The sequence below is a fragment of the Camellia sinensis genome, chromosome 5 (assembly GCF_055761805.1).
Source record: "Camellia sinensis isolate YWXY chromosome 5, ASM5576180v1, whole genome shotgun sequence".
NCBI classification, from domain to species: domain Eukaryota; kingdom Viridiplantae; phylum Streptophyta; class Magnoliopsida; order Ericales; family Theaceae; genus Camellia; species Camellia sinensis.
This window is the reverse complement of record NC_138965.1, coordinates 69,180,888-69,206,048: the sequence shown is the minus strand read 5'-3', so window position 1 is coordinate 69,206,048 and position 25,161 is coordinate 69,180,888. Positions and strand designations below refer to the sequence as shown.

General features: G+C 35.0%; 2 protein-coding genes across 4 annotated transcripts; one reads left to right on the top strand and one right to left on the bottom strand.

Moving 5' to 3' along the window:
• The first annotated feature begins 5,677 nt into the window (after nucleotides 1–5,677).
• LOC114290814 (RNA polymerase III RPC4) lies at nucleotides 5,678–20,973 on the top strand. Of its 3 annotated transcripts, none has more exons than XM_028234791.2 (11): nucleotides 5,678–5,847; nucleotides 13,332–13,398; nucleotides 13,479–13,537; nucleotides 13,624–13,684; nucleotides 13,803–13,842; nucleotides 18,552–18,650; nucleotides 18,736–18,791; nucleotides 18,895–18,955; nucleotides 19,132–19,223; nucleotides 19,309–19,545; nucleotides 20,600–20,973. In XM_028234791.2, the coding sequence occupies exons 2-11, from the start codon at nucleotides 13,351–13,353 to the stop codon at nucleotides 20,747–20,749; spliced, it is 903 nt and encodes a 300-aa protein (XP_028090592.2). In that variant the 5' UTR covers nucleotides 5,678–5,847; nucleotides 13,332–13,350; the 3' UTR covers nucleotides 20,750–20,973. The 3 variants fall into 3 exon arrangements, with proteins under 3 accessions (XP_028090592.2, XP_028090590.2, XP_082725176.1); XM_028234789.2 differs by having other exon boundaries at nucleotides 5,678–5,864; XM_082869050.1 differs by having other exon boundaries at nucleotides 5,800–5,927; nucleotides 13,333–13,398.
• Nucleotides 20,974–21,811: 838 nt separating this feature from the next.
• LOC114290848 (cytochrome P450 CYP72A616) lies at nucleotides 21,812–24,384 on the bottom strand. The gene is made up of 5 exons (XM_028234858.2): nucleotides 23,933–24,384; nucleotides 23,591–23,811; nucleotides 23,246–23,490; nucleotides 22,723–23,131; nucleotides 21,812–22,387 (listed from the first exon to the last, which is right to left on the bottom strand). The coding sequence occupies exons 1-5, from the start codon at nucleotides 24,222–24,224 to the stop codon at nucleotides 21,962–21,964; spliced, it is 1,593 nt and encodes a 530-aa protein (XP_028090659.2). The 5' UTR covers nucleotides 24,225–24,384; the 3' UTR covers nucleotides 21,812–21,961.
• Between the last annotated feature and the right edge of the window lie 777 nt (nucleotides 24,385–25,161).

The following is a 25,161-nucleotide window of genomic DNA, read 5'->3' as shown; positions in this document are numbered from 1 at the left end:
TGAATTTTACTTGAAGGAATAAAATACTCAAATAATTTGTCATCTTTATAGCGGCCCAAGTCAAGGCCCGACCCTTTTATACTCTTTGATTTTGGGTTTTGTATTTGATTGGTGTTGTTGACATCTATTCTAATCCTATGTTGTCTTTTGGAGCTGAGAATTGGATTTTTTAAGTTATGCTGAAACAAGTGGGATTTGGGATTTTCTGGGGAGATTTTGGCGAGGTGGTCTTTGAGTTCGCTCGAGCGATGTTTTGGTCACTCGAGTGATATTTTCTTTCTCCCAGATTCTGGGTTGCAGTCTGAACTTCTGGGAGTAGGGGTTTCTTTGTTCAAGCGGTGTTTTGATCATTCGAATGGTCTATTTACAGTCTGTACTTCTGGGAGTTTGGCTTCTTCACTCGAGCCTTGGATTGGTCGCTCAAGTGATATATTGGGTCTGATGCTCGAGTGCAGGTTTCATCGCTCAAGTGGTTTGTTTGCATAAAGCTGCAAGGAAAGTCACTTTTTACTCACTTTTGGATCTTTCTCTCTACGAAATATCTAAAATCTCTTGCTCTCATCTCTCTTTAAAATCCTTGTTAAATCCTCCGATCTAGCTTGATCCGTGGATTTCTTGACATTCGTGCTTTGGGATTAAAGGTTTGGCTTGAGGAGATTATCGTTTTAATTTGAGAAGTTTTGGTTTTCATCTTCGTCGATTTTGCTTGCTATTCATATTTTCTTCTGACTTTGAGGCAGGGATTTCTTTAATGGTTTGCATGTTATTATATCTCGTTATGTGTTAGATAGTTAAATTAAACTTTTAAGGACTTCGGGTTTGATTTATGCATATTTTGATTCATAAAAGTGGGGTTTTGGGGATGTTTTTTTCAAAATGTTGTTAGGTTGCTTATGATAATGGGTGGTATGAGAACTTGAGGGAAATTGCTTTCAAATAAGAAATGTGAAAGAAACACATGTTATTTATGGAAATTCTTGACCTTGAACAAAAAGGGAAATTGATGAAATTTATGGAAGATTATTATGATCATTATTTGAGTCAGAAAAGAGGAGATTGAATATGTGATTGTTACTCCTATGTTGAAATTATTAAAAATATTAGCTTATAAGTTATATTTGTCTCTTGAAATTTATATATTTATTAGAGATATCTGTTTTGGCTATTGGTGGATGATAACATTGCTTGTTATAGAAATTCTATGAGAACTAGGCTAACTGAAATCCAATCACCCATGCATTTCATTTGAGCATTGGTTTCATACTTATGTATTGAAAAATATTATTTTGAGAAAAAGAGTCGAAGACCATAGTGAATCTGGTTAGGGGGGGTGGTTATGGTTAATAAGTTAGCCTTTGTATCCTTGGTGAAAGTCCAGAAATCTGTGTGGTTATGATGCCTTCCTTTCAGTTAGTTGTCGTTAAAGTGGCTTTGGTAGTGTTTTTATAGTCTACTTTCAGACACGTACATAGAGATTACCAGTGTGTGTATTTACTGCGCTGTTTTTGTTTGAAGCAAAGATATACATAAACTGTGATTTTGTAACGCTCCAAAATAAACTTAATATCCCAACCACAAATATTAAGAAGGTAATTATCTTCTATTAATTCCTAATTAAGCTTACAACAGAGTAACATATGCAGATATACATTCATAAGCCTATCCTTGAATCTATAGTATATGTTACAAAATAGAATGAACGTCAAGCAAAAGAAATGCCCTAAAGGCTCACAACTTTCCAAGATCGCGCTTGGTTATAACAAAATGGATGGAAAATCCAATGCAATTAAAGCCCTAGGTTTGTATAAATAAATACAACAAAAATAAACAAAATGAAGCTTTTGCTTCCAAGTCTTCCCAAGCTATTGCCTTGGCGGAGGCATAACATCAGCACTTGAAAGTTTTCTCACATAGGGTGAGCCAAAACCCAGTAGAAATAATCCAACACAGTATATGAATCTTAACAAAGATATAAGGGTAAAATATATATGCAATGCTAGTGACAAAACATTTTATCTTTCTTTCAAACCATACAATGCCAGGTTTATATTAGGATTTCGTAAAACATTTCCTTTTTAATAGAAGATAGGACTATGAATACAACTCTATGAATATCTAGGTATATGTCTGCAAGTAGACTATACAAGTACTACCAATTTGTCATTTTTACAGGTATTAACCGGAAGGCTTGATGCCAATCCGCGCAGGTTTTTGGTCTTTCACCAAGGATACACAAGCCAACTTAACATTGTAACCACACCCCTTACCCAGATCCACCAAGTATTCACAATTTTTCTCAAAACAATATACATTTTCAATGTGATAAGATGCAACAATGCCCGATGTAAATGGATGAGAAAATTGTTTCAATTTACTTAGGTCTCATACAATTTCTATAACAATCATAGCTATCCTTCACCAATAGCCCAAACACAGATATCTCTAGACAATAAATAATTTCCATAGAGATAAACTTTCTAAATTCCAAGATGTGAGTGGTAATACATACCCAACCCCACCATCCTCATCAACATCAACCCAATTTCACAATTCTAACATCATTTCCATTTATCAATACAAAATCAACATTTGAGATTTTTAGGAAAAACCCCTATTTCCTTTACAAACCATTTTTTCTAGATAAAACCCATCATTTCATCATATCTCATTTATACACATTGATCCACAACCATTCCTAATAAACCATTTGAAAACCCCTTATTTTGATTTCAAACCAAAATCCAAGATTGTTCAAAAATCCATCTTTCACAAAGTGGTTTTATAAAAATAAATAACTAAGTTAAAACTCATAAGAAATTATGAAGGATCCTTACCTCAAGTGTAAATGTGGAAAAGAATAACTCGGGAAAAACTCTACGTCAACGAAATCATGAACCACTCGGATCAAAAGGAAGCCCTTGATACAATCTACAATCTATCTAAAAGGACCAAGGTGAAGGGATACCTCCAAGTGAGTAGCTCTAGGGATCTAAGTGAGAAAAAGTTAAGTTTAGAGAGAGAAGAGATAAATCACGGTTTGAGAGGAAAAGACAAGGAAAATAATAAGAGGAAAAGTGTTTTGGAACCTATTTATAGTAGCTAGGTATTAATAGAATAATAGTTCCAAAGTCAAATGAAAAGGACAAGTCAAAAATTCTCAAAAAGTAGGGCCTGACCGAACAAGATCTGGAAAAAGACTCATAGGGGTCGACCCTCACGATAGTGGTGTCGACCCTCAGGAAGAAAAGGTGAGACACTAATGTTTTGCAGCAGACGAGGGTCGACCTTAGGAGATAGTGGTGTCGACCCTAGGAGACAGTGGTATCGACCTTATTTTTTCAAAATGCAACCCAAAACAAAATAGCAAGGGGAGGGTTGACCCTAAGAACTCGAGGTGTCGACCCTATTTTTCATAATATAAACCAAGACAAAGCAACGATGGAAGGGTCGACCCCACCAAGACTTGTGTCGACCCTAGAGGCCAATAACACACCTCTACACCTAGTATTGAGCCAAAATTTCAGTAGCCACCCTAAGGGCACAGCAACAAGGTGGTATCGACACCACCAAGGCTGGTATCGACCCCAGGAATCGAACAAAACACAAGAAAGAAGGCAGTGTTGACACCACGAAGGATGGTGTCGACCCACAAGCCAAAATCCAACAAGAGAAGAGGGAAGGACGACCGCTACAGATATGGTTCTCGGATTCAAAGGCAATAAATGGGTCGGGTCTAAGCCCGGATCGCTATAGATTTGAACTTTGGCATAGTATTGTTTAAAAAGAGAAAATGCAGGTCTTTATAATGGCATTTCATATGCATTCATCATATGACTTTGTTAAACATCATACATATCATTAAACTTATCTCTATTGGGTTTTAGCTCACTTTATGTGGATACCAACTTTTAAGTGCTGATGGTATGTCTCTACCAAAGTGATAGCTTGGGAGGACGTTGGAGCTGAATACTCATATTTTTTGTTTTTTTGTTTTTTTTTTTTTATAAATTTATTTTGTGTAAGCTTAGGGCTTTGTATTGGGCTTTGACCCACTTTTTTTGTAATCAAGCGAAGTTTTGAAAATTTGTAGCCATTAGGGTTTGAACTTGTATTTATTTACTTTTGTTTCTATACATATGTCATACGCCATAGATTCACAATCTAGGATTGATAAATGTATTAACACATGTGATTTTTTTTGTAAACTTTAAAGAGGTAAATGAATGAATTATACTTTTAAAAATGTTTATGGTATTAAATGGTTGAGATTGTTAAGTTTTCACATATATGTTTGAAGCTTATGAGGCGTACTAGTTATCATTATTTCCGGGCATTACAATCTATTACATCCAAAATCTATATCTTCATCTTTGTTTCTCTCATTTAAACTATTTTTTATTAAATTAAAATTTCAAATTAATTCAAGCAAGAAATATGGATATTTTTTCTTAACTTCATTAATGGTTGAATTTTTCTCTTTTAATTTATAAAAGTTCAAAAACTTATAGTAGAAAAAAAAAAAATACGAAGTCAAAGAATTGCATTTACGTTTTGAAAAAGTTATGAGAAATAAAATGATAATTTCATATATATACACTAGATATTAGGGTAAATTACACTTAATTACCTTGAGGTTATGAATAGTATTTAAGGGGTATTATGGTCATTTGCACAACTAAATTAACACCGTCTGAGCGAAATTAATGGGGGGAATCATGCCAATGGCAGAAAAAGTAAAGGAAGTCAGTGTAATTATAGAAACTATAGGAGAGGTCCTTGTAATTATGCAAAACTTTAGCGGAGGTAAGCGTAATTTACGCTTTATAATTTCTTTGCTCGTTAAAGCTTGTGAACAAACTTGAGTTTGAGTCAAGCCTAAATTAACTCCGTTCGAATTTGGTTTGTTAAATTTTTATTGAGTTCGAGTTCGAATTCACTAAAATCTTAATAAGGGGTTGTTTGGAAATATATTATTTTAATAACTTTTTATTTTTTATAAAAAGATATGTAATATAATAAAGAGATAATGTGACCTAAATAAAATTAAAAAAAAAACATAAAGAATATTTTTTTAGGAGGTTATTCCTAAACAAAGGCTTATTTTAAAAGGTTGGTTAAAAATTTACTTCTTAATTTTTGCTCGAAAAACGTATAAAAAAGAGAAATAATCGGTGCGTTTGGTTTGAATTTTCTGGGTTAAGTTTTTTGAAAATTGATTTTTTTAATTTTCGTATTTTTTTGTTTTTAGTGAATATTTTTTAAATTTTAAATATTTTTTTTTTACTTTTTTAGATGTACCTTACTTAGATCTATTTAAAAAGTAAAAAATTTGTGAAAAAATATTTTAAAAAATTAATAAATACATAAATACAAAAAATGTATTGAATTCTTGTAATTTTTTTTATATTTTTGGTATTTAGTGAATTTTTAAAATATTTTTTTTACAATTTTTTTACTTTTTAGGTGTATTTATGTTAAGTGTGTCTAAAAAGTAAAAAATTGCTTAAAATATTAAAAAAATTCAGCAAAAACACAAAAACACAAAAAATAAGAAAGTAGAATTTTTTGAAAAATATTTTTTGAAAAGTAGAAACAAGCAAAGTGAATATGATTTGAAATAAATTAAAAATAAAAAATTCACTTTTAACAAAATTCGCAAAACACCCCAAAGCCAAACATATTCTGGGCTTTCGGTTCATTTACAGCCTACGAGAGAGGAGATATAGCTGTAAAACTATATATATATATATAGGACCGACTGCCTACAAAGAGAGAGAGAGAACCCAACAACCCTAGAAACACAGAGGCTGTCTTCTTCTTCTTCTTCAATCAGTGTTGATTGAACTTGTATATCATCTCTCTATGTATGTCCTTTTATCATATTTTGTTGGATTTTCAACTACTATATCATCATCTTCTTCTGCATATATGTATATCTATACTATTATCTATCTTTTATTTATACTATATTATAAAGCAAATAGCCACGGTTTCCGACCCTGTTTCAATTGTTTCAATTCGTAATTGCCTATATCTAATTGTTTCATTCACGCACAATGCCAACACTACTAGTATATATATATATAGTTTGTCTGGTTGGGCTGAAATCAAATTCTTTTGGAATGAAATGGTTAGGATAATTCAATCAGCATTGTCAGTTTCTTGCCAATAAGTGGTTTATTAAGATTGAGATTGATTAGTTTTATATAAAATGTTGGGCCAAAATCAATAACAGAGAGTCGGAGACCAAAAAGAGCAATGACCAACACCCAACAAGCAACCAGAGAGGCGATCGGCTAGCAAGCAGAGCCGGCCAGTTGTCTCTCTAGTCTTTATTTCTTTATAGCATTTTAATGGAAGAAATCTTTTGCAAATTACATACAAGGATAAACCCAATGGAGTGTCTGGGACAAACCCCAAACTTCTGAAAAATGTCTTGTTTCTATAATTTATTTTTGCCCAGTTAATTTGGTTTTTGGTTTTAGTTTATGTGTGCCCTAATTTGTTCCTAATTTTTGTGCCCTAACACAATAATTTCTAGGGCAAATTACATATACCTCCCTCGAGGATTAGCTAAATTACAGGTATCCTGAGGTTTCGGAAATTACAGATACCTCCTGAGTTTTATATTTTTATAACAAATTGCCCCTTGAGGTTTATATTTTCATAACAATTTATCCCCTAATTTGTTATGCAAATAGTACCTTCAAGGGGGTATCTGTAAGAATGTAATTTCTCAAATCTCAGGAGGGTATCTGTAATTTTGCTAAACCTCGAGGGGTATATGTAATTTGCCCTAATTTCTAATTTCTCTGCCCTAATTTCTGTAAACATATTTTTTGAAAGAATCTAAAGCTTATGTAACTCTGTTTCAATGTGTTTGTAAACAAATTCTCCGCATTGTGGGTTGAATTTCTGTTAATTATATTTTCGTGTTTCCTAAGAAGTATAGTTTTGGGATGAAAAAAAAGTTGGTGACAATCTGGTGATTGAAGAACCTAATAAATGTGTAAATGAGAATGATAATGATAATGAAAATTTGGTGAATGAAGGTCTTCAACGTTAGAATGATTCGATTTTTTGTCTTTTTGAATTATTATAATGTAATGATTTCTTGTGTAAGTAAATTTTAGTTATATATTCAAATAAACTGTGTAAATTTTAGTCAAACCTTTTATTTATTTATTTTTATATTTTTTTGTGGTAAATATGTAAAATGGCCCCTTTTAGAAGTTCGCCTAGGGTCCCGTAAAACCCAGGGCCGGCCTTGTAATTAGGTCATCCATAAGCAACCTAAACCTCACAAAATCTCATATTTTCTTTGATTGTAATATACATATATGCCTGTGCATTTGTGTGTGTATGATTTGCAATGCCCTTCTGTTTAAGTGGTATTTAAGACAAAATCCAATTTTCCGTTGATCAAGTAATGCCGATGCCATGGTACCCTCTTGGTTATACACTACCCGCAGGACAGAGGGAGGGTGGGGTCGGGGAGGTCCTGGCCCCTCCAAGCTCTTGGACAAACCTATGATTATTTTATGTAATGGCCCCCTCAAACTCACTTTTAACACCCCAAAACTTGTAAAAATTTAACTTTATATAAGGTTTGCTCAAAATGTTTCATGTAACCGTCCTCCAAAAAATTAATTTAGGAATATAGTTTATTTGTTTGGTGTGAAATAATATTAAAAGTTAATAGATGGCTGTTTCTCAAATGCATAAATTGTTTATAACTGTTAGGATAATGTTAGTTATAGATAGAATGTATTTTAAATCAAATAGTTGTTTCCGATAGAATACAATTCAAATTGTAATTCTTATCTTTTGTAATCATTATCTACTTGTAACCATGTTATATATAATACAAGATCCTCACCCATCTGGGTGTGTGAGAACATTTTCCTAAAGATATCAATACGTTAAGTTGGTATCAGAGCCAAACACAATGAGCTCTTCTGTCAGCTCAACTTCTGCTCCTTTTTCCTCTTCCGCCCCCTCTTTCTTCATCCACCATTTCTGTTTCTTCTTCATCGCTTTAACCTGTCTCACTCAACAGTGCTCATCACTTCATCTCCTTGAAGCTTACTTTCAAAAACTACTTATATTGGAAGACCCAAATGATGCCGTATCTTCGTGGTCAAAAACTATTTGGTTTCATTGACTGTTCATCTCCATGTCCACCATCCGAGATCACTGTTGATGGTGCTGCTGTCCCAAATCCAGAATACTCTTATTGGGACAGTCAAGACCAGCTTATACTCTCTTGATCGCGTCACTTTTCGATGAAGTTCTTCCTCTTGCTGTTGGCTGTACTACCTCTCGAGAAGTTTGGCTCGTTCTTGAGAACTCTCTCTCGCTTCTACATCTCATACTCGTATTCTTCAATTGCATTGGAGTCTTCAACTTCTGCGTCAAAATGATCGCCCTGTTATGACCTTTCTCCATGAAGCTAAGGCCATTGCTGATGGACTCACTGCTGCCGGAAAACCCATTTCACCTACTGAGTTTAATTTATATATTTTCAAGGGCCTTCACCCCAATTTCAAGGACTTGATTACTACACTTGTAGCTCGGTCTAAACCTGTATCCTTCTCTGAACTCCACAGTCTTCTTCTTAGCCCGAGTTTCTGCATGCTAATACTCTGTCCTCTTCCTCTTCCATCAACCTGCAGGCTCATCTTTCTCAATTGCCTGCTCGTGGCGATAATCGTGGTTGTGATCGTGGTCGTAATGTTTCTTCTGACTCTCGGCACTTGTCTACTAATCCTCGATCTTCCAATACCAGTGGTCTCTTGCCATTACCAATTGGCAAGTCTTGCATCCATTGTCAAATTTGTGATCTTCCCAATCATACTTATCATTGTTTTAGCCGAAACATGAACCCTAGTGCTCATCTCACTACCTATGCTCCTAGCTCTTCATCATCTTCCGTCATGTATTGGTTTTTGGACACTGGTGCAACCCATCATGTCACACTAGATCTTTCAAGTCTCTCTACTGCTGAAAGCATACCATGGCAATTCTCAGCTGGTTGTTGGAAATGGTCACGGTATTCCTATCTCTCATATTGGTTCTTCTTCGATTCACTCTTCTTTCATTACTTTTCGTCTTTCTAATATTCTTCATGTCCCTTCATTCACCAAGTCTTTACTCTTTGTTCATCAGTTTAGTAAAGACAACAATGTTTATTTTGAATTTCACCCTTCTCATTTTTTGGTTAAGGATCAAGTTTCCAAGACAACACTACTCCGCGACAAGAATAAGAATGGTATTTACAAACTTACATCTTCTCCGGCCCCATCTTCTCTGTCTTTCTCTGCATCCGCTCTCTTTTGCGAATGTGTGTTTGTTGACTATTGGCATCAGCGTCTTGGTCATCCACATGCCCCGTGTTCTTTGTCAAACCTTGCACTCTAGCAGTCTTCCGGTCTTCTCCAATAAATTGCAGTCCAGCACTCTTTGTTCCGCTTGTTAACTGGGCAAATCCTCTTGCCTTCCATTGCTTAGTTCTCCTAATAAAAGTGTAGCTCCCTGAGATTTGATTTTTAGTGATGTATGGGGTCCTTCCCCTGTTCTTTCTAGTGATGGACACAAATATTTTTTTAATTTTCCTCGATGATTATTCGAAATATATTTGGTTCTATCCCATATTTAATATATCTGATGTGTTTACTATTTTTCCCAAGTTTCAAGCTTTAGTTGAACATCAATTTTCATGTAAACTTAAATCTGTTCAAATTGATTGGGGTGGGGAATTTTGTAAGCTTACTTCTTATTTCAGTCATTTGGGTGTCATTCATCGATTACCATGTCCTCACACGCACGAACAAAATGGCTCAGTTGAACGACGTCATCGACATATCGTTGAAATTGGTCTTACTCTCTTGGCTCATGGTTTTGTTCCTCACAAATTTTGGCATTTGCTTTTGACAAAGCAGTGTATCTTATTAATCATCTTCCCTCATGTGAGTCATGATATTTCTCCACACCAATGTCTTCTTCATAAATTTCCCGATTACAGATTTCTGAAGGTTTTTAGTTGCCTCTGCTTTCTGTTTCTTAGGCCTTATAATGAACACAAAATTTCTTTTTGCTCTTTGCCTTGCATTTTTCTTGGGTATAGTGCTTCCCATCTATCGATGCCTCAATCCCTCTACTGGACGTCTTTACATTGCTCATCATGTTCGGTTTGATGAATTCACTTTTCCTTATTTTGGTCCCTCAATTTTGGGGGCCCCACCATCTCCTTCTCCTTTTGCTGTTTCATATGCTTCATTCCCAATTGCACTTCCTTCCTCTAGGACTTCTCTTTCGTCTTCATCTCACCTACACCAGCCCAAGAACAAACCCCTCAGTGATTGTTCTACTCCCACTCATTCTCACACTCCTACGTCTTCAACCTCTCTCCTTATTGTTTCCGCTCTGCATACTTCACCCACTACTTCTCCTCTCCATGATACTCGTGGCCTCAATCTTCTGGTTGATTTACTCTCACCATCTACTCCACCTATGTGCATTTGCACTCATCCGATGATTCTCCATTATATGCGTTCCTCTCCTCATGCCCTTCTTAGTCATTCGTCTTGCACATCATACATCTAGGTTGAGCCCACCTGCTTCATAACAGCAAATGAATCCTCTGTTTGGTGTCAGGCTATGACCGAAGAGTTCAATGCTCTTGTTCAAAATGGCATCTGGAGTCTTCAACCTCCATCCCCGAGTATGAATATTGTTGGATGTAAATAGGTTTACCGGATAAAACGTCGGTCTGATGGGTCCATCGAACGTCACAAAGCTCGATTAGTTGCCAAGGGGGTTTCACCAACAAGAGGGTCTCGATTATTTTGAGACATTCAGTCCAGTTGTTAAACCCACAACTGTTCATACTGTTCTTTCCATTGTTGTCTCACACAAATGGGTTGTTCGGCAACTCGATGTTACCAATGCTTTTCTCCATTGTTTTCTTCTTGAGGATGTGTTCATGCAACAACTACCAGGTTTCATTGATCACAATCATCTAGAGTTTGTTTACAAATTACATAAATCACTCTATGGCTTAAAGCAAGCTCTACTCTGTGGGTTAAAGCAAGCTCCTAGAGCTTGGTTCTCTATGGGTTAAAGCAAGCTCCTAGAGCTTGGTTATAAGCATTTCGAACCGATACCTCTCTATTTATCTTCTGCCATGATTCTATTGTTGTCTACATCCTCATCTGTGTTGATGACATTATCAGTATTGGCAATCAAAGAAGCACGGATACGGACACGGACACAGACACGTGATATGACACGAACATGACACGGATACATGGACACGTAAATTTTAAAAAATGTAGGATACGATACATTGGGGCCACGTTCAAAACATATATTTTTATTATATGTATACTTTTAAATATTTAATATATATTTTATGTCAAATATTTAATTTTATCAAATTTATCAATTTTAGGTATGCTATTTTAGTAAAAAAAAAAAAAATTTTAATTTTTTTGAAAAAAATAGTACTCAGCATGTCCCTAGCGTGTCCCTCAGCGTGTCAACATGTCCCTTGCGTGTCCCAACGTGTCCGCAGCGTGTCTAAAGTGTCCCGGCGTGTCCAACTCTTTCTAGCATGTCCGACATGTGTCTGGAGTGTGTCCGTGTCTGACATGTGTCGGACACCTTTACGCGACCTCCGTAGACGTGTCTGTGCTTCATAGCTGGCAATTCTTCGGAATTTATTCAACATATTATTCAGTCTCTTGGCCAGGAGTTTGCCATTAAGGATTTGGGGTCTTTACACTAGTTTTTGGGTATTGATGTCCACAACACATCCACTGATATGTTTTTTTTTCCAACGAAAATATATCATTGATCTCCTTCATAAATCCAGTATGACTTACGCCAAACTGGTCCAGACACCACTCTCCTTTACTACCAAACTCATGGCAACCCACCCAGGGTACCCTCATGACTGATCCGAGTACTTATTGTCTCATTGTTGGGTCACTTCAATATCTTACCTTGACTAGTCCCGACATTGCATTTGCTGTTAATGGCGTCTGTCAATTTATGCATTCACAAACTGATGATCATTGGCGAGCTGTGAAATGCATTCTTCGGTACCTAAAACACACCTCTAGCTATGGTCTCTTGCTTTGTCCCACTTCCTTGTCCTCCCTTCATGCCTTTTCCGATGCCGATTGGGCTGGTTCCTTTGATGATTGCAAATCTACCGGTGGGTATGCCATTTTCTTGGGGTCTAATCTCGTGTTTTGGTCTTCTTGTAAACAACACACTGTTGCTCGACCCTCAACCGAATTTGAGTACAAGGCCTTGGCCGATGCCTCTGCTGAACTCTCTTGGCTTCAGGCTATGTTACTTGAGTTGGGTATTACTCTAAAGACACCACCCATCTTATGGTGTGATAACATTGGAGCTACATATTTGTTTGCCAATCTGGTTTTCCATGCTTGGACCAAGCATGTAGAAATTGATTTCCATTTTGTGCGCGATAAAGTGGCCCATAAAGAACTTCAAGTGCTGTTCATCTCTTCCAAAGACCAGCTTGCTGATATTTTTACCAAAGGACTGCCTGCTGCTTCTTTCAGATTCCTACGAAGACAAGCTGCGGATCCACTCCTTGGATCCTCCAGCTTGAGGGAGGCTGTTAGGATAATGTTAGTTATAGGTAGAATGTATTTTAAATTCAAATAGTTGTTTCAGATAGAATACAATTCAAATTGTAATTCTTATCTTTTGTAATCGTTATCTACTTGTAACCACGTTGTATATAATACAAGATCCTCACACATCTGGGTGTGTGAGAACATTTTCCTAAACATATTTATACGTTAAGTGTTACAATCGCTTCTGGATTATATAAGCTTAATTAGGTACTTTGCAACTACACATGCAAGAATAGTAATATTTAAGTGATATCAGTTGATTTAAATTTTATTTAATATTATATCCTTAGATTTTATTTGGTGCTTTATTTTTGTTTAAATTAGATTGTAGTATATAATTTCAGTAATCATATGAACATGCAAAATGTTGTTATTTTCTCAAGTCAAATGGATGAAAAAAAAAAAAAATGGTTTTCCCTCTTTCACTAAAATTTATATTTTACGTTTCATTATTTGTGTGTTTAGACACCATTTGCATTAGTTCTGTTTGCTTTACCTTTACTAAAAAGAAGTTAGTGTAATTATGTCAAACTTATGAGTTTTATTTTTATTTTTCCTTGTGATAATAGGTACGGGGCCCCATTTAACATTTTTTCCTAGGGCCCCAAAGAACTCAGGGCTGATAACTATTGATTTCATTTTTGTTGTATTTGTTGACAGAATTTATTTTATTTGGCCGATGGATCCAGAGTCTTTGGGAAATACTACTAGTAAGGCCCCTAGGAAGGTTTGCTTTGATACCCACCCTTCATCCAAAAGGTTTACTCTCCCTACATTTTTCTGATGAATTACCTTGACCTGATGCAGGTTAGATTTGCTCCAAAAGGTCCTCCTCGCAGAGTGCAAAAGCCTGTTGTACCAAAAATGTACCATTTACCCTCTGCATAACTTACATTTTATTGCTTAATTGCTCCTTTCCTTTTAACTACTGTTGTACATTTGCTTTTTGCAGTGAAAAGACTGAAACTATCGATGCTGATGCCCAGGCACAGGAATTGTTGAGACGTTTCAATGTATGTCCTTTTCAGTTTAATATTTTATTTATCATGGATGGAAAGGAGACATTTTGCTTAGTTTTCTTGTATTATTATTGTTTCTTCTAATGTTAAGACTGTTGCATTTCATTAATAGGAAGCTTCAGGAAAAGTAAAGCCTAAAGTTGAAAAGAAAGGTAAGTGCTTCTTTCCAGTCCTGTGAAGTGTTGATTCAAAATTGGATGTCATTACTCTTTGTGGATCAGATATTTTATTTTATTTTTTATTTTTTTTGTAAAATAAGATGCCACATATAATTTTTTTTTTTTTTCTTTTTCATATGTATTGGGTATATGTGTGACAAAGGGACAAATTCTAGTAACTAATTGCATTGCTGCATGAATTTCTTTTTTCCATTTTACTAATTCGCTCTTGAAGAAGTGAATTTAGATCTTAAAATTATAGAAAGGACATGTTATGGTTCCATGCCAAGCCTGATTTGTTGGAGGCGTGTTGATTCAAAATAAGATGTCATTACTCTTTGTGGATCACCTATTTTATTTTATTTTATTTTTTTTGTAAAATAAGATGCCACATATAGGCCTTGTTTGGTTTGTGTTTTGAGATATTATTTCAAAAATAATTTTTTGGAGAGAGTTTATAAAATTTGAAATTTTATTTGGTTGTATATTTTGAAAATAGTTTTCGAGTATTGGAGTTTGAGATAATTTGATATTTTTTTGCAGTTGAATAGAAGGATGTGAGAGCAAAGTGATTGAGAAGGAGAGAAAAAGTGATTGATTGATGTGCAATAGAGAGAAGTGATTTTGGAATTTTTTTTTAAAAAAATTCAACCAAATCCAAAAACATGTTTTGAGAGACAAACCAAACATGCCCATAATTTTTTATTTTTTATTTTTTCTTATGTATTGGGTATATGTGTGACAAAGGGACAAATTCTACTAACTAATTGCATTGCTGCGTGAATTTCTTTTTCCCATTTTACTAATTTGCTCTTGAAGAAGTGAATTTAGATCATAAATATATAGAAAGGTGATGTTATGATTCCATGCCAAGCCTGATTTGTTGGAGGCTTGATGTTATGGTTGTATTGTATGCTTTAGAGGAATCTGTGATAAGCTGATTGCGGCAACTCTCTCTCTCTCACACACACATGCGCGCGTGCGCACACACACACTATGCCAACACAACATATATGGACATTTGATGTAGTTGGAGACAAGAAAAATATTTCTTCCTATGTTCTGGATTTGGTTTTGCTGAAGGGAGCTCCAGACTAGTTGGATAGTTGGCGCCATTGTTTAAAGAGCCATAAGACTATCCTTAGGATCTGTATGTGATGTAGGACGATTAGGGCAGCAGCAAATCTGGGCTTTTGGGGCTGATTTTAATTAGACTTTATGGCTGAAATTGCAATAAAAGTATAGGGGACAAGTAGTGTTTGTTTAGGGTAACTAATGGGTAAAAGATTAAGCATGAAAGGATGGGATTTTGGCATTGTTTAGAGGCTGTTTTAAGGGTTGTGAACTGTCATGACCCAAACCTACCCCTATAGATTAGGATCATAACCGGCCAGTAATAACGGGGTTACCTACGGCCTCAGACAGAAATCAACTCATGATTAATAATAGGGGGCCAAAAGTTGAAGCAAAATGTAAAGATTGTCCAATGAGCTTGTGTATAAATGGCATGGAACAAAAACTTTTTACTCATATTTATAATAACTCACACATTCATACAAAACAATATCATACATGTCCAGGAACATTCATCACATTGTCTTCCAAGTCGAAAACTTATATGCATAAATGGTCATACGTGACTAACAAAAGCAACCCAAGGACAAACAAAAGATTAAGAATAAAGCCTCTTTCGTGAGGCATCCCGGGTTGACCTCTCAAAACTTGGTTTTCTCACATATCACTGGGGCTGGGGCTGGGGCTGGGGCTGGACATACCGTTGCTCACCTACATACATATAAATAAAAAGTGAGCTAACGCCCAATGAATAATATTAGAGTAAAGAGGTTAATGAATGAGATTCGTATTTAATAAATCATACTTGTGCTTAATACATATAGAACGCACTTCCCATTCATAACATACTTAAAACAAATCATAACGAAACTCATTATACTTAGTACATGTTGAAGAGATGAAACGATCTTAGGTCTAAACATTTTTCATAACTGATCATAACATATGTCGTAAACGACCTCGGTTCTATCATTTTCATATGCTTATTCATGTGCATATTCAAATTCAAGATCATGTTTACATTTAATGGATCCATGCATAATTGGCCATCTGGTACTTCACATTGTATGTATGAAATGACCTTAGGTCCATTATCTCCAAATTCACATGCATGCGCGCGTTGATAATCATGATCATGTTCACATTCGTATTCAAATGCAAAACGACCTTTGGTCCATTACATTCATAATCAAAATGATCTTTGGTCCATTTAATGATCATACAAAATGACCTTCGGTCCAATTCATGTGTAAGTTGACCTGTCAAAGATACCAAACGGCCTTGGGCTCATTTCATGTTCTCATCAAACATACCAAACGACCTTAGGCCCATTTTGCATTCGTAGTTATCAATCACTTTACCGGTTCTTTTACGAATCAAACATATAGAATACCCATTCGTAGTACCAATTCATGAGTTCAGAAAGTTTTACCACATAGGTAGTATTTAGAAAGTAATATACATGAAAATATCTTCACTAAGATATTACTTACATTGTTTAGATGGTTGATTCGTCCTCGCGATTGGCCCTATACAATTCATAGCACATACAGAAATCGGGTCACAATACAATTTAATCCGTTCTTTAATTTATTTATTCTTTAATTTATTTATTCTTCGTAGGCTTCTTTCTAACTCTTTAGTTCATTTAGGATGCTCAATCTATGCCTAAGAATTCTCATAAACGAAAAAGAACGGAAATTGAAATATAAAACAACTTTTCAAAGTGTCCTGAAACAGGCCACTTTGCTTGAGCGCAACATTGGTCGCTCGAGCGAACTCCTTGGTCTGCAAAAGTATTGGATGCTCTCATTTCATGCTCAAGTCAACTTCTTGGTCGCTCGAGCCAAGACCAAAAATAAAGGGTGGTCGCTCGAGCAGTCTTTTGGTCACTCGAGCCAACCCCCAATGTCTGCAAAAGTACTGGGAGCTCGAAATGTACGCTCGAGCCACCTTTCCATCGCTCGAGCGTTAAGTCGAATTTCAAGAATTTCCAAATTTGAAGAACAAGGCTCCACGCTTGATTTCAACACTTAAATACATGCGTGACTTGCCAAAAGCTTGAAAACATGTAATTGAACATTAATACTTGATGAATTACATCTCTTATGCCCAAGGCGTCATGAATTTGACAAAATAGAACTCTAACTTTCATGCATGTATGAATTTAGCTTGAATTCTTGTTCTATAATCTTCAAACATGGAATTGAGTTTCATAACTTCATAATTCATGAATGCATGTGCTAAGTAACTCCCTATTTAACATGATTATCATCCTTCATGCTCAAATATGAGGAATTATAACAAATTTACACATGCATGCACATTTTTTATTCTAATCTCCACATATTCAACTCAATTCTTGTATTTATTTACATACTCTTTTTGAATTTACATACTTATGGACTTAAACTCATGAATTAGAGTTCAAATACTTACTTGGAGCCTTCAATCCTGCCAACTCTAGCAAATTCTTGAGCCTAGCTTCCCTAATCTTCAATTACCAAGTCAAGTCTTCAAGAATTTGGTTCTTCTCTCTCTAAATTGATATTTTTCTCTCTATACTTCTCTTGGCAGATTTCTTGAGCTCAAAAATGAGCTAAGCACCTTAATTAGCATATATATAGACTAGGTTAACTTAATTCTCTAATCCATGATTAAACTAAGTAATTGGAGCTTAGTTTAATTAATCAAAGCCTTATTTTAATTGAATTAATCTAATTAATTCAGTCAGTCGCAAATTGAATTAATCAAGCTTCACCGTAGGCTCTAAAAATTATGCCAATCGCAATGATTCAATAATTGTATTATGTGTCAAGTGTACTATAATTGTATTTACGGTAAAGTTTACAATTAATTTTTTGCATTATTACTGTTTTGGAGAGAATATAAATATTTTTAATAACTATGTAATATTTAGAGCAATAAATCTGAAACTTACGCTTAAGCACACCAGTACCGGTATGTACCATACCAATGGAAAATCGGTACATTGTTTGTATGGTATTAACAACATTGGTCCTCATGATGAAGCTGAATTGGCGAGATCATCTTCCATGCTTGCTGGTTATACATTTGATATATGGTGTGATTTGATAGGATTTTTCTACATTAACAAATGCTTCGATTAATATTATTTCTTCTAATGGAAAGCAACTTCTGAAGTATGATTACTTAGATTGCTATGCCCAATTATTGTGTATAATGTGTATGTATATGTGAAGATATATTCAGACATCTCAAAAGAATTTTCAATTTAGACGGAGCATAGCCAGCCATTCATGATCTTTTTTTTTTTTCCCACCGAATTCTACCCTGATGGCTAAAAGATAAAAACACTGTTTCTTTTTGGAGATGATGTACATGCATACTGACGGAAGAATCCAACAGCCCCAGCCCCCCAAGTCTTGGAAGTCAAATGATGTTATAACTTCAGATTTTGACTAATGCATACTTTCAATTTCTAATTTTTGAGATCTTTATTTCTGTGATTTTCACCTAAATGATGTGTTTTCACTATTGTTCATCCACCATGTATATTTTATGATGAAGCACTTGTTATACTATGGCTATTGATTCGTTTCTCAATTAACAGTGCTCAGATCATTTTTGCCTTTTACACTTTGCAGTAGCATCTACACAAATTGCATTTGGTTATGGAGGTCAATCAAATTCCATAAAATCATATGGTTCTCTAAAGGGTGGGATTGGTGTTAACAATGATGGAGGTCCGGCTTCTGAGGATAAGTGACCCTTCTTCCTACCATATTTAGTTGCTTCCAGTGCATTTAATTGGCAAACATGTTTTTGCAGGTGGTGGTGCTTATTCCTCAGTCTTGGGAGACCAGAAAGAATACAAGGAACCATGGGTAGGTAAAACCACAGATCAATTCTAAATCCATGTTGGCTTGCCCGTCATCTCCCTTCCAAGTTCCAGTGCTTATTATTTTGTTTCTTTGAATGTTACTGCAGGATTATTACAGCTATTATCCCATAACTCTTCCTTTAAGGAGGCCTTATTCTGGAAATCCAGGTACGTCTTGAGGTACACTACATAGAAGTGAAAATATGGAATAATATTATACTATAATATTATACTAATACATGTGATAGAAAGGCTAATGGTATAAGTGGTAGCCATTGTCATGCTTTTACCTTGTATTTTTTTTATTTGTGAGTGTGCATTTAACTTGCTTCTTTTACTTGTAGAACTTCTTAATGAAGAGGAATTCGGGGAAGCTTCAGAAAATGTAACTTATGATGAACATTCAATAAGGCCTGCAAATGATCTTGGTCTACAGGTTGGTACTTGCATTAGTAAAAGTAAAAAAATGACATTATCTGCTTGTATGGAAATCTTTTAAAATTTTGAGGAATGATTGGTAGGAGGAGAATCTGGAAGCAAGCATTTTCTTCCTACAGTTGCCAGCAAATATGCCTATGGTGAAGCAATCTGCCAATGCAGAGGGCCAGGAGATGGTCAACAACTCAGAGCCGCCCAAGAGTGCAGGTCCCTCAAAAAAGGGATGTAGTTTGGATGAGTTACCGGGAGGTTTTATGGGCAAAATGTTAGTATACAAGAGTGGTGCTGTCAAGCTGAAGCTTGGTGATATCATTTATGATGTGAGTAGGAATCCTATCATATTTTGTGTGTGCGCCCACTATGCAAAACAAAATTATTTTTCTGGCTTTGATTGTTACTTTGATGAATCAAACTGGTATTATATGACAAATGCAAAACAATAGGAAAACCCCTGTTTTATGGCTACAAGAAGTTATAAACAATAAACATTGTAGACTGGAATGTGATTGTTCCAGTATGTGGAGTGGGAACGTGGTACAACATATGCTTTAAAAGGTTGTATGATAGGGATAGACTTGTATAGATTACACTATAAGAATTTAAGGTACTTCCTAGTGTTATTTTTATTTTTATTTTTACAATTAGGTTTCCAATAAAATTTATTTATTTTTTTAATCTAAACTAATCGTGTAGAAACATATTTTCATGAGCATGATAACTCATTTGACTTTTTTCCTGTCAAAACTTTACTTACTTTAAATTTTAATTCATTATATTTGGTTTTTTCTTTCTCACGAGGAAACATTTACGCTGTGTTTGGTTGGGGGATTTGGGAAAGGAAATGGAAAGGGAAATGGAAATGAAAGGAAAAGGAGAAAGAATTAATAGAATTCCAAATCCCAACTATGTTTGGTTGTGTTGGTTATAAAATAGAATTGATGTCCTAAAAGATATCCTATTTCTTTATTTATTTCTCACCCTCTTTCTTTTCCCATATATTTTTTTATTATAACCAAACATAAATAGGATTACATTTCTCATTCCTTTTCCAAATCCCACCTCAAAAACTCCAACCAAACACAGCATTAAGGAAATGTATTGGAAAAAACTTTTGGAATCACTTCGGATCACTAAATTTATTGTTTTTGAATAATAGTGTACTATGTTTCAGAATGTGCTCTTGCGAAACGTGATTTGCTAGGGTATAAGCATTTTGTACTAACATTGGTTGTAGATATCTAGTTTGGAGCATAATATTTTATTCATGTCCTCGCAGAAAGAGTTTAAACTTACCAACTATTTGAATTACTGCTAAGAAGAGTATTGGAGTTGCGGATTTCCCATGAAAATTCTTATATTTTGAACTGGGTGCAGGTTTCTGCAGGTTCGGATAGTGAGTTTGCCCAGGATGTTGTTGCCATCAATACAGAAGAGAAGCATTGTTGCGTTGTTGGGGAACTCAGCCAACGTGCCGTGATAACCCCAGATGTGGACTCTATCTTAAACAGTATTTCTGATTTGTAGTAGTTTGGCTCACTTACCATAAAAATTTTGGTTCACACATGATAGAATCTGATAGATGTTATTTATTATTTATTTTTTGCAAACAAAGTGAGTAGCAACTTAGGATATAGATTCATTTAGAATTTTTTATCATAAATATTCAATGAGGAAAGTTGAGAAGTTGAAGAGAAATATATGAAAAATTCTTACAAGAAACAAATAAAAGAGAAGGATTTACCAATTTATTTGATAGATTTAGTTGATGTTGCTTGATTTATATTTATCTCTATACAGAATATGATGGTTGATTTCTCAGTTAGCGTCAAGTCTTGCGTCTCAATTAGTGTCACCTATTTCACTCAGCTTAGCTTGCGATTTGGCTCATAAGCTTTTTTTAATTTAAGAAATTCATTTGATCGAAACATGTCATAAATTAGTGATATTATTTCTCAATAATATTCAAACCACAAAACTTAAAACACTTCAATGACAGAGAATCACAAAGGTGAAAATTACTGACAACTTTTAATGAATGGAAAAATTGGACTGTCAGACGCATCATAATTGAATGTAAAAAGCTATAGGTTTTAAATTTTTTACCAAATAAACGTGGATCTTACATCCATGTGAGACATTTAGTCATTTATTTAGTAAAATTTTTTGTATCCCTAGCATCACCCTAATTGAATGCATTCAATTTGTTACTCATTTGAGTAGTAGTATTGTTGGAAGGATTTAAATAGGGTAAACTACCAATGGGTCCTACTTTTGAGACTTATTACCCATTAAGTCCTATTGATAAATTTATTAAGTGATAAAGATAAATTTATGAGTCTTCTATTTTTATGAATAAATTTATAGTGATAAATTTATCAATCTCTTTGTTTTTATGAATAAATTTATAGTGATAAATTTATCAATCTCTTATTTTTATAGTGTTAAATTTATTAGTTAGGACCTGTAGGTAAATAAGTCTAGTTGATATGACTGATTGGTAAGTACCCCATTTAAATACTATATTATCAACAGTTTATAATACAAGCAAAACAGAGAACAGGACCAAAATAACATTCCAAGAGCTAGTTGTTCCAAAAGATGTGAAAACACTCTTTTTATTGGATGTAAAAACACTCTTACAAACACATAAAACAAGATATTCTGTTGTGATGCAAAGTCACATTATTCCGATACATAATTCAAACCTTCGACACTCAGACTAGCCTAATTGACTCCTCAAAGTTTGTGTAATGTAACCTGAGCTCCATGTTGTGGTTGAAGAGTCATAACAGTATTAGGAGCATGAGTGTAGGACACAGAGAGTTCAAACGAGAAATGTTGTAAAATCATGGCCAAAGCTACCTTAGCTTCTATCATGGCAAAAGTTTGGCCAATACAGGTCCTTGGGCCCCATCCAAAGGGAAAGAATGCTAGCTGGTCTTTAGATGCCCTTGAAACTCCTTCAGAGAACCTTTCAGGTTTGAACTCTTCTACATCACTGCCCCAGAGTTCAGGATCATGATGGATAAGTAATGTAGGTAGCGTAACATCAACACCGGCTGGAAGGGATATATCTCCTATCTTGGTTTCCTTGTATGTATGTTGATAATTAGCAATCACTGGTGGATATAACCTTAGGACTTCATAAAGTATCATAGTCATCTGCAGAAGAATTTTAGATTATGATCAGTTGATGAAATACTATTTTCAGAGACTAAATCGAAGTAGGAAATTAGGATGTCTTAGATACCCTCTCTAGAAATGCTGTTACTTCTTGATCACGGAAAATTTAGCTTATCAGCACAATGTCAGTATAGTATCAATGTGTCAGAAGAGCCTAGATCTAAAAGAATAAGTTTGACAAATGTAAAGATAGATTCCTTCTGGAAGTATTATTCCTCTTTATGTGTCCCTTTGGTGTCTTTCAGTGCTTTTATTGTGTACTAGAAAACAGAGGTACTCAAATTTTTGCAGTTGAGTAAAGGGAGAGTACTTACAATTTTGAGGTGGCTTATAGCTTCAAAATCTGGACTTTTTTGTCCACATATTTGTAGAACTTCTTTCCTTGCCTTCTCTTGCCAGTTCGGGTGCATGGCTAAGACAATCATGGTCCATGTCAACCAGGAAGATGTTGTTTCATGGCCGGCAAGGTAGAATACCTTGCATTCCTCTATCACCTCTTGAATTGTCATTCCATTAGCTTTTGTCCTACTTGCATTATTATCCGGTGAAGTTTCTTTGGCTTGGTGGTCATCATTAGATTGTAAGAGCAAGCCTAGTAAGTCATCACCCCTGGATTTCCCACTTCTCATTTCGTTTTCTTTCCTCTGGATCAAGGTTTTGAGCATTGATGTGATCCTTTTGTCCAAGTTCTTTCTCCTCTGATTCTTTTTCGTTGGAATAAATCTGTATAACATTCACGCCATTTAGAAATCTCATCCAATTCAACAAGTAAAAAAGGCCATTTCTTTTTAAATGAAATTAGGGTTTTGTTTTCTTCGTAGTACAAATAATGCACACCTGAAACCTGGAATGTATAAGGTTTGCATGGCTTCAACAACTAGCACTTGCAGCTCTTTTTGAAGTTGAAGAATCTTTTTTCCTCCTTCAAAGTTGTTCCCAAATGCTGTCCGAGAAATAATATCCCCTGCAAGGTCCTGAAATTCAGGCCATACATCTATTTCGCAAGTTCCTTCAGGTCCACTTGATTTTCTCCATTGCTCTATCAGCTTCGCGCAACTGGTTGAGATACTTGGTATCATACCCTGCATACAGTTTACGATTAGGTCAAGTAACGGAGTCTAAGCAATTGTGATGAATTTAAGAGTAAAATTAGAAGAGATGTGAAGAAGGGAAGGAACCGACCTTCAATTTGTCTAGGTGGAAAGCGGGATTGATTATCCTGCGGTGTTTAGCCCACATTTCACCTTCTAGACTTGTGAGTCCTTTTGATAGAATGAGAATAAGAGGGTTTAGTGGTGGCTTTCCAAAGTGACCTAGCTTGTTAGATAGCACTTCTTTCATCAACTCTGGGTCCTTGATGATCACCTTTGGTGTTGTCCCACCCCAGCATAGACAAACTTTCCCTGTGTTCACCAACAAGAATTAAAACTTGAAATAAAAAACACCCTGTTTGTTTTTGTTTTTAAATAAATTCTGGAAAACTAATCAGAGAGTTAGAAATGCAAGCATGCATGCTTATCATACCATATTTCTGGACAATATTATGTGTAAAGGGGTCGGCACGTGGTGCAATCTGATGTGTGTTGAGACTAAGGGGTTTGGACCAAGCTTCTGTAATTTGCCTCACAAACTCTTTGATGTCCCCAACCAACAGTTTGTACGGAGTGCCTCTGATACCTTGCCGCTTTAATCGCTTCTCTAACAGTTTGGGTTTCCACCAAATGGAGTAAGAAATTCTCAGCACACCATACAACAACAAAAGCAGAGAAGAAGAGAGTATCAGAGAAAATAAGGTATAGTTTCCCATTTCCTCCATACAATTTTGTTTGGTAAGAGTCAGTCTCAAACTCTTTTGAGTTTTTTGATGTTTGATAGATAAGCTTTAAACTTGCATATATATATATATATATATATTGTCACCTGATCCATACCATATGAGATATTTGATTTTATATGTTAGCAGTCAAAATTCTTTCATTAAAAAAGTTGCCTAATGTTTCCTTTTAATAATTATTTGTTTCTTGGACTAATTACGCATTTGTCTTGGAGGAAAAGATACATCGAAGATGGGTTTAAACTTTGAAAGTGAATCGAAAATATATGCCCTGGTAGGATCATAGGTCCATATATATTTATTCTATCTATTTTATTGTATAACTTATAAAGCATATATATTGAAATTGGTGGGAACGCTGTCAAGAATGTCCTTGCCACCCAGTAATTGTCACATCTTCCTAACATCCAATAATTGTTTGAATAATTTTACTTCATCAAATTGTCCAAAATTACTAATAGATTTTCTCAATTATCAAAATATTCAAAAAACTAAATATAAAATTGTAAACACATTCTCAAACTACTGTTATGCAACTACTCTTCGTATTTTGATTTTAAATTTCAAATTTTGATACTTTTTTTTTTTTCTTCTTTTTCTTTCTATCTTTATAGCTCATTGATTTTTATTGTGTACTCATTGAGTGTGCATGTAATCTAGTATATATATATATATATATGAGAGAGAGAGAGAGAGAGAGAACTAGTTCTGGTTCATGCCACCAGAAATCGCCGCTCAAGCTTTCTCTCTCTGAAGAAGTGAACAGTGTTTGGTTGTGGGTTTATATATTGGTTTTTTTTGGTAATAGTTGAAGTTGATGAGGGGCATATAAGTAATTTTCTCCCTTCCTTCCCAACTTGCCGCTTAAGCTGAATCTGTTAAGCACCCCCACAACCACTTCAAGAAAAAGCTGATTTTT

Excerpts from the sequence above, each read along its gene's own strand:
- LOC114290814 (XM_028234791.2), top strand. The coding sequence starts at position 13,351 with ATGGATCCAGAGTCTTTGGGAAATACTACTAGTAAGGCCCCTAGGAAG. Across the intron at positions 13,843-18,551 it reads GCCTAAAGTTGAAAAGAAAG|TAGCATCTACACAAATTGCA; the intron begins GTAAGTGCTTCT and ends TACACTTTGCAG. Across the intron at positions 18,651-18,735 it reads TGGTGTTAACAATGATGGAG|GTGGTGGTGCTTATTCCTCA; the intron begins GTCCGGCTTCTG and ends ATGTTTTTGCAG.
- LOC114290848 (XM_028234858.2), bottom strand. The coding sequence starts at position 24,224 with ATGGAGGAAATGGGAAACTATACCTTATTTTCTCTGATACTCTCTTCT. Across the intron at positions 23,812-23,932 it reads TAATATTGTCCAGAAATATG|GGAAAGTTTGTCTATGCTGG; the intron begins GTATGATAAGCA and ends TGGTGAACACAG. Across the intron at positions 23,132-23,245 it reads TTATACATTCCAGGTTTCAG|ATTTATTCCAACGAAAAAGA; the intron begins GTGTGCATTATT and ends AATGTTATACAG.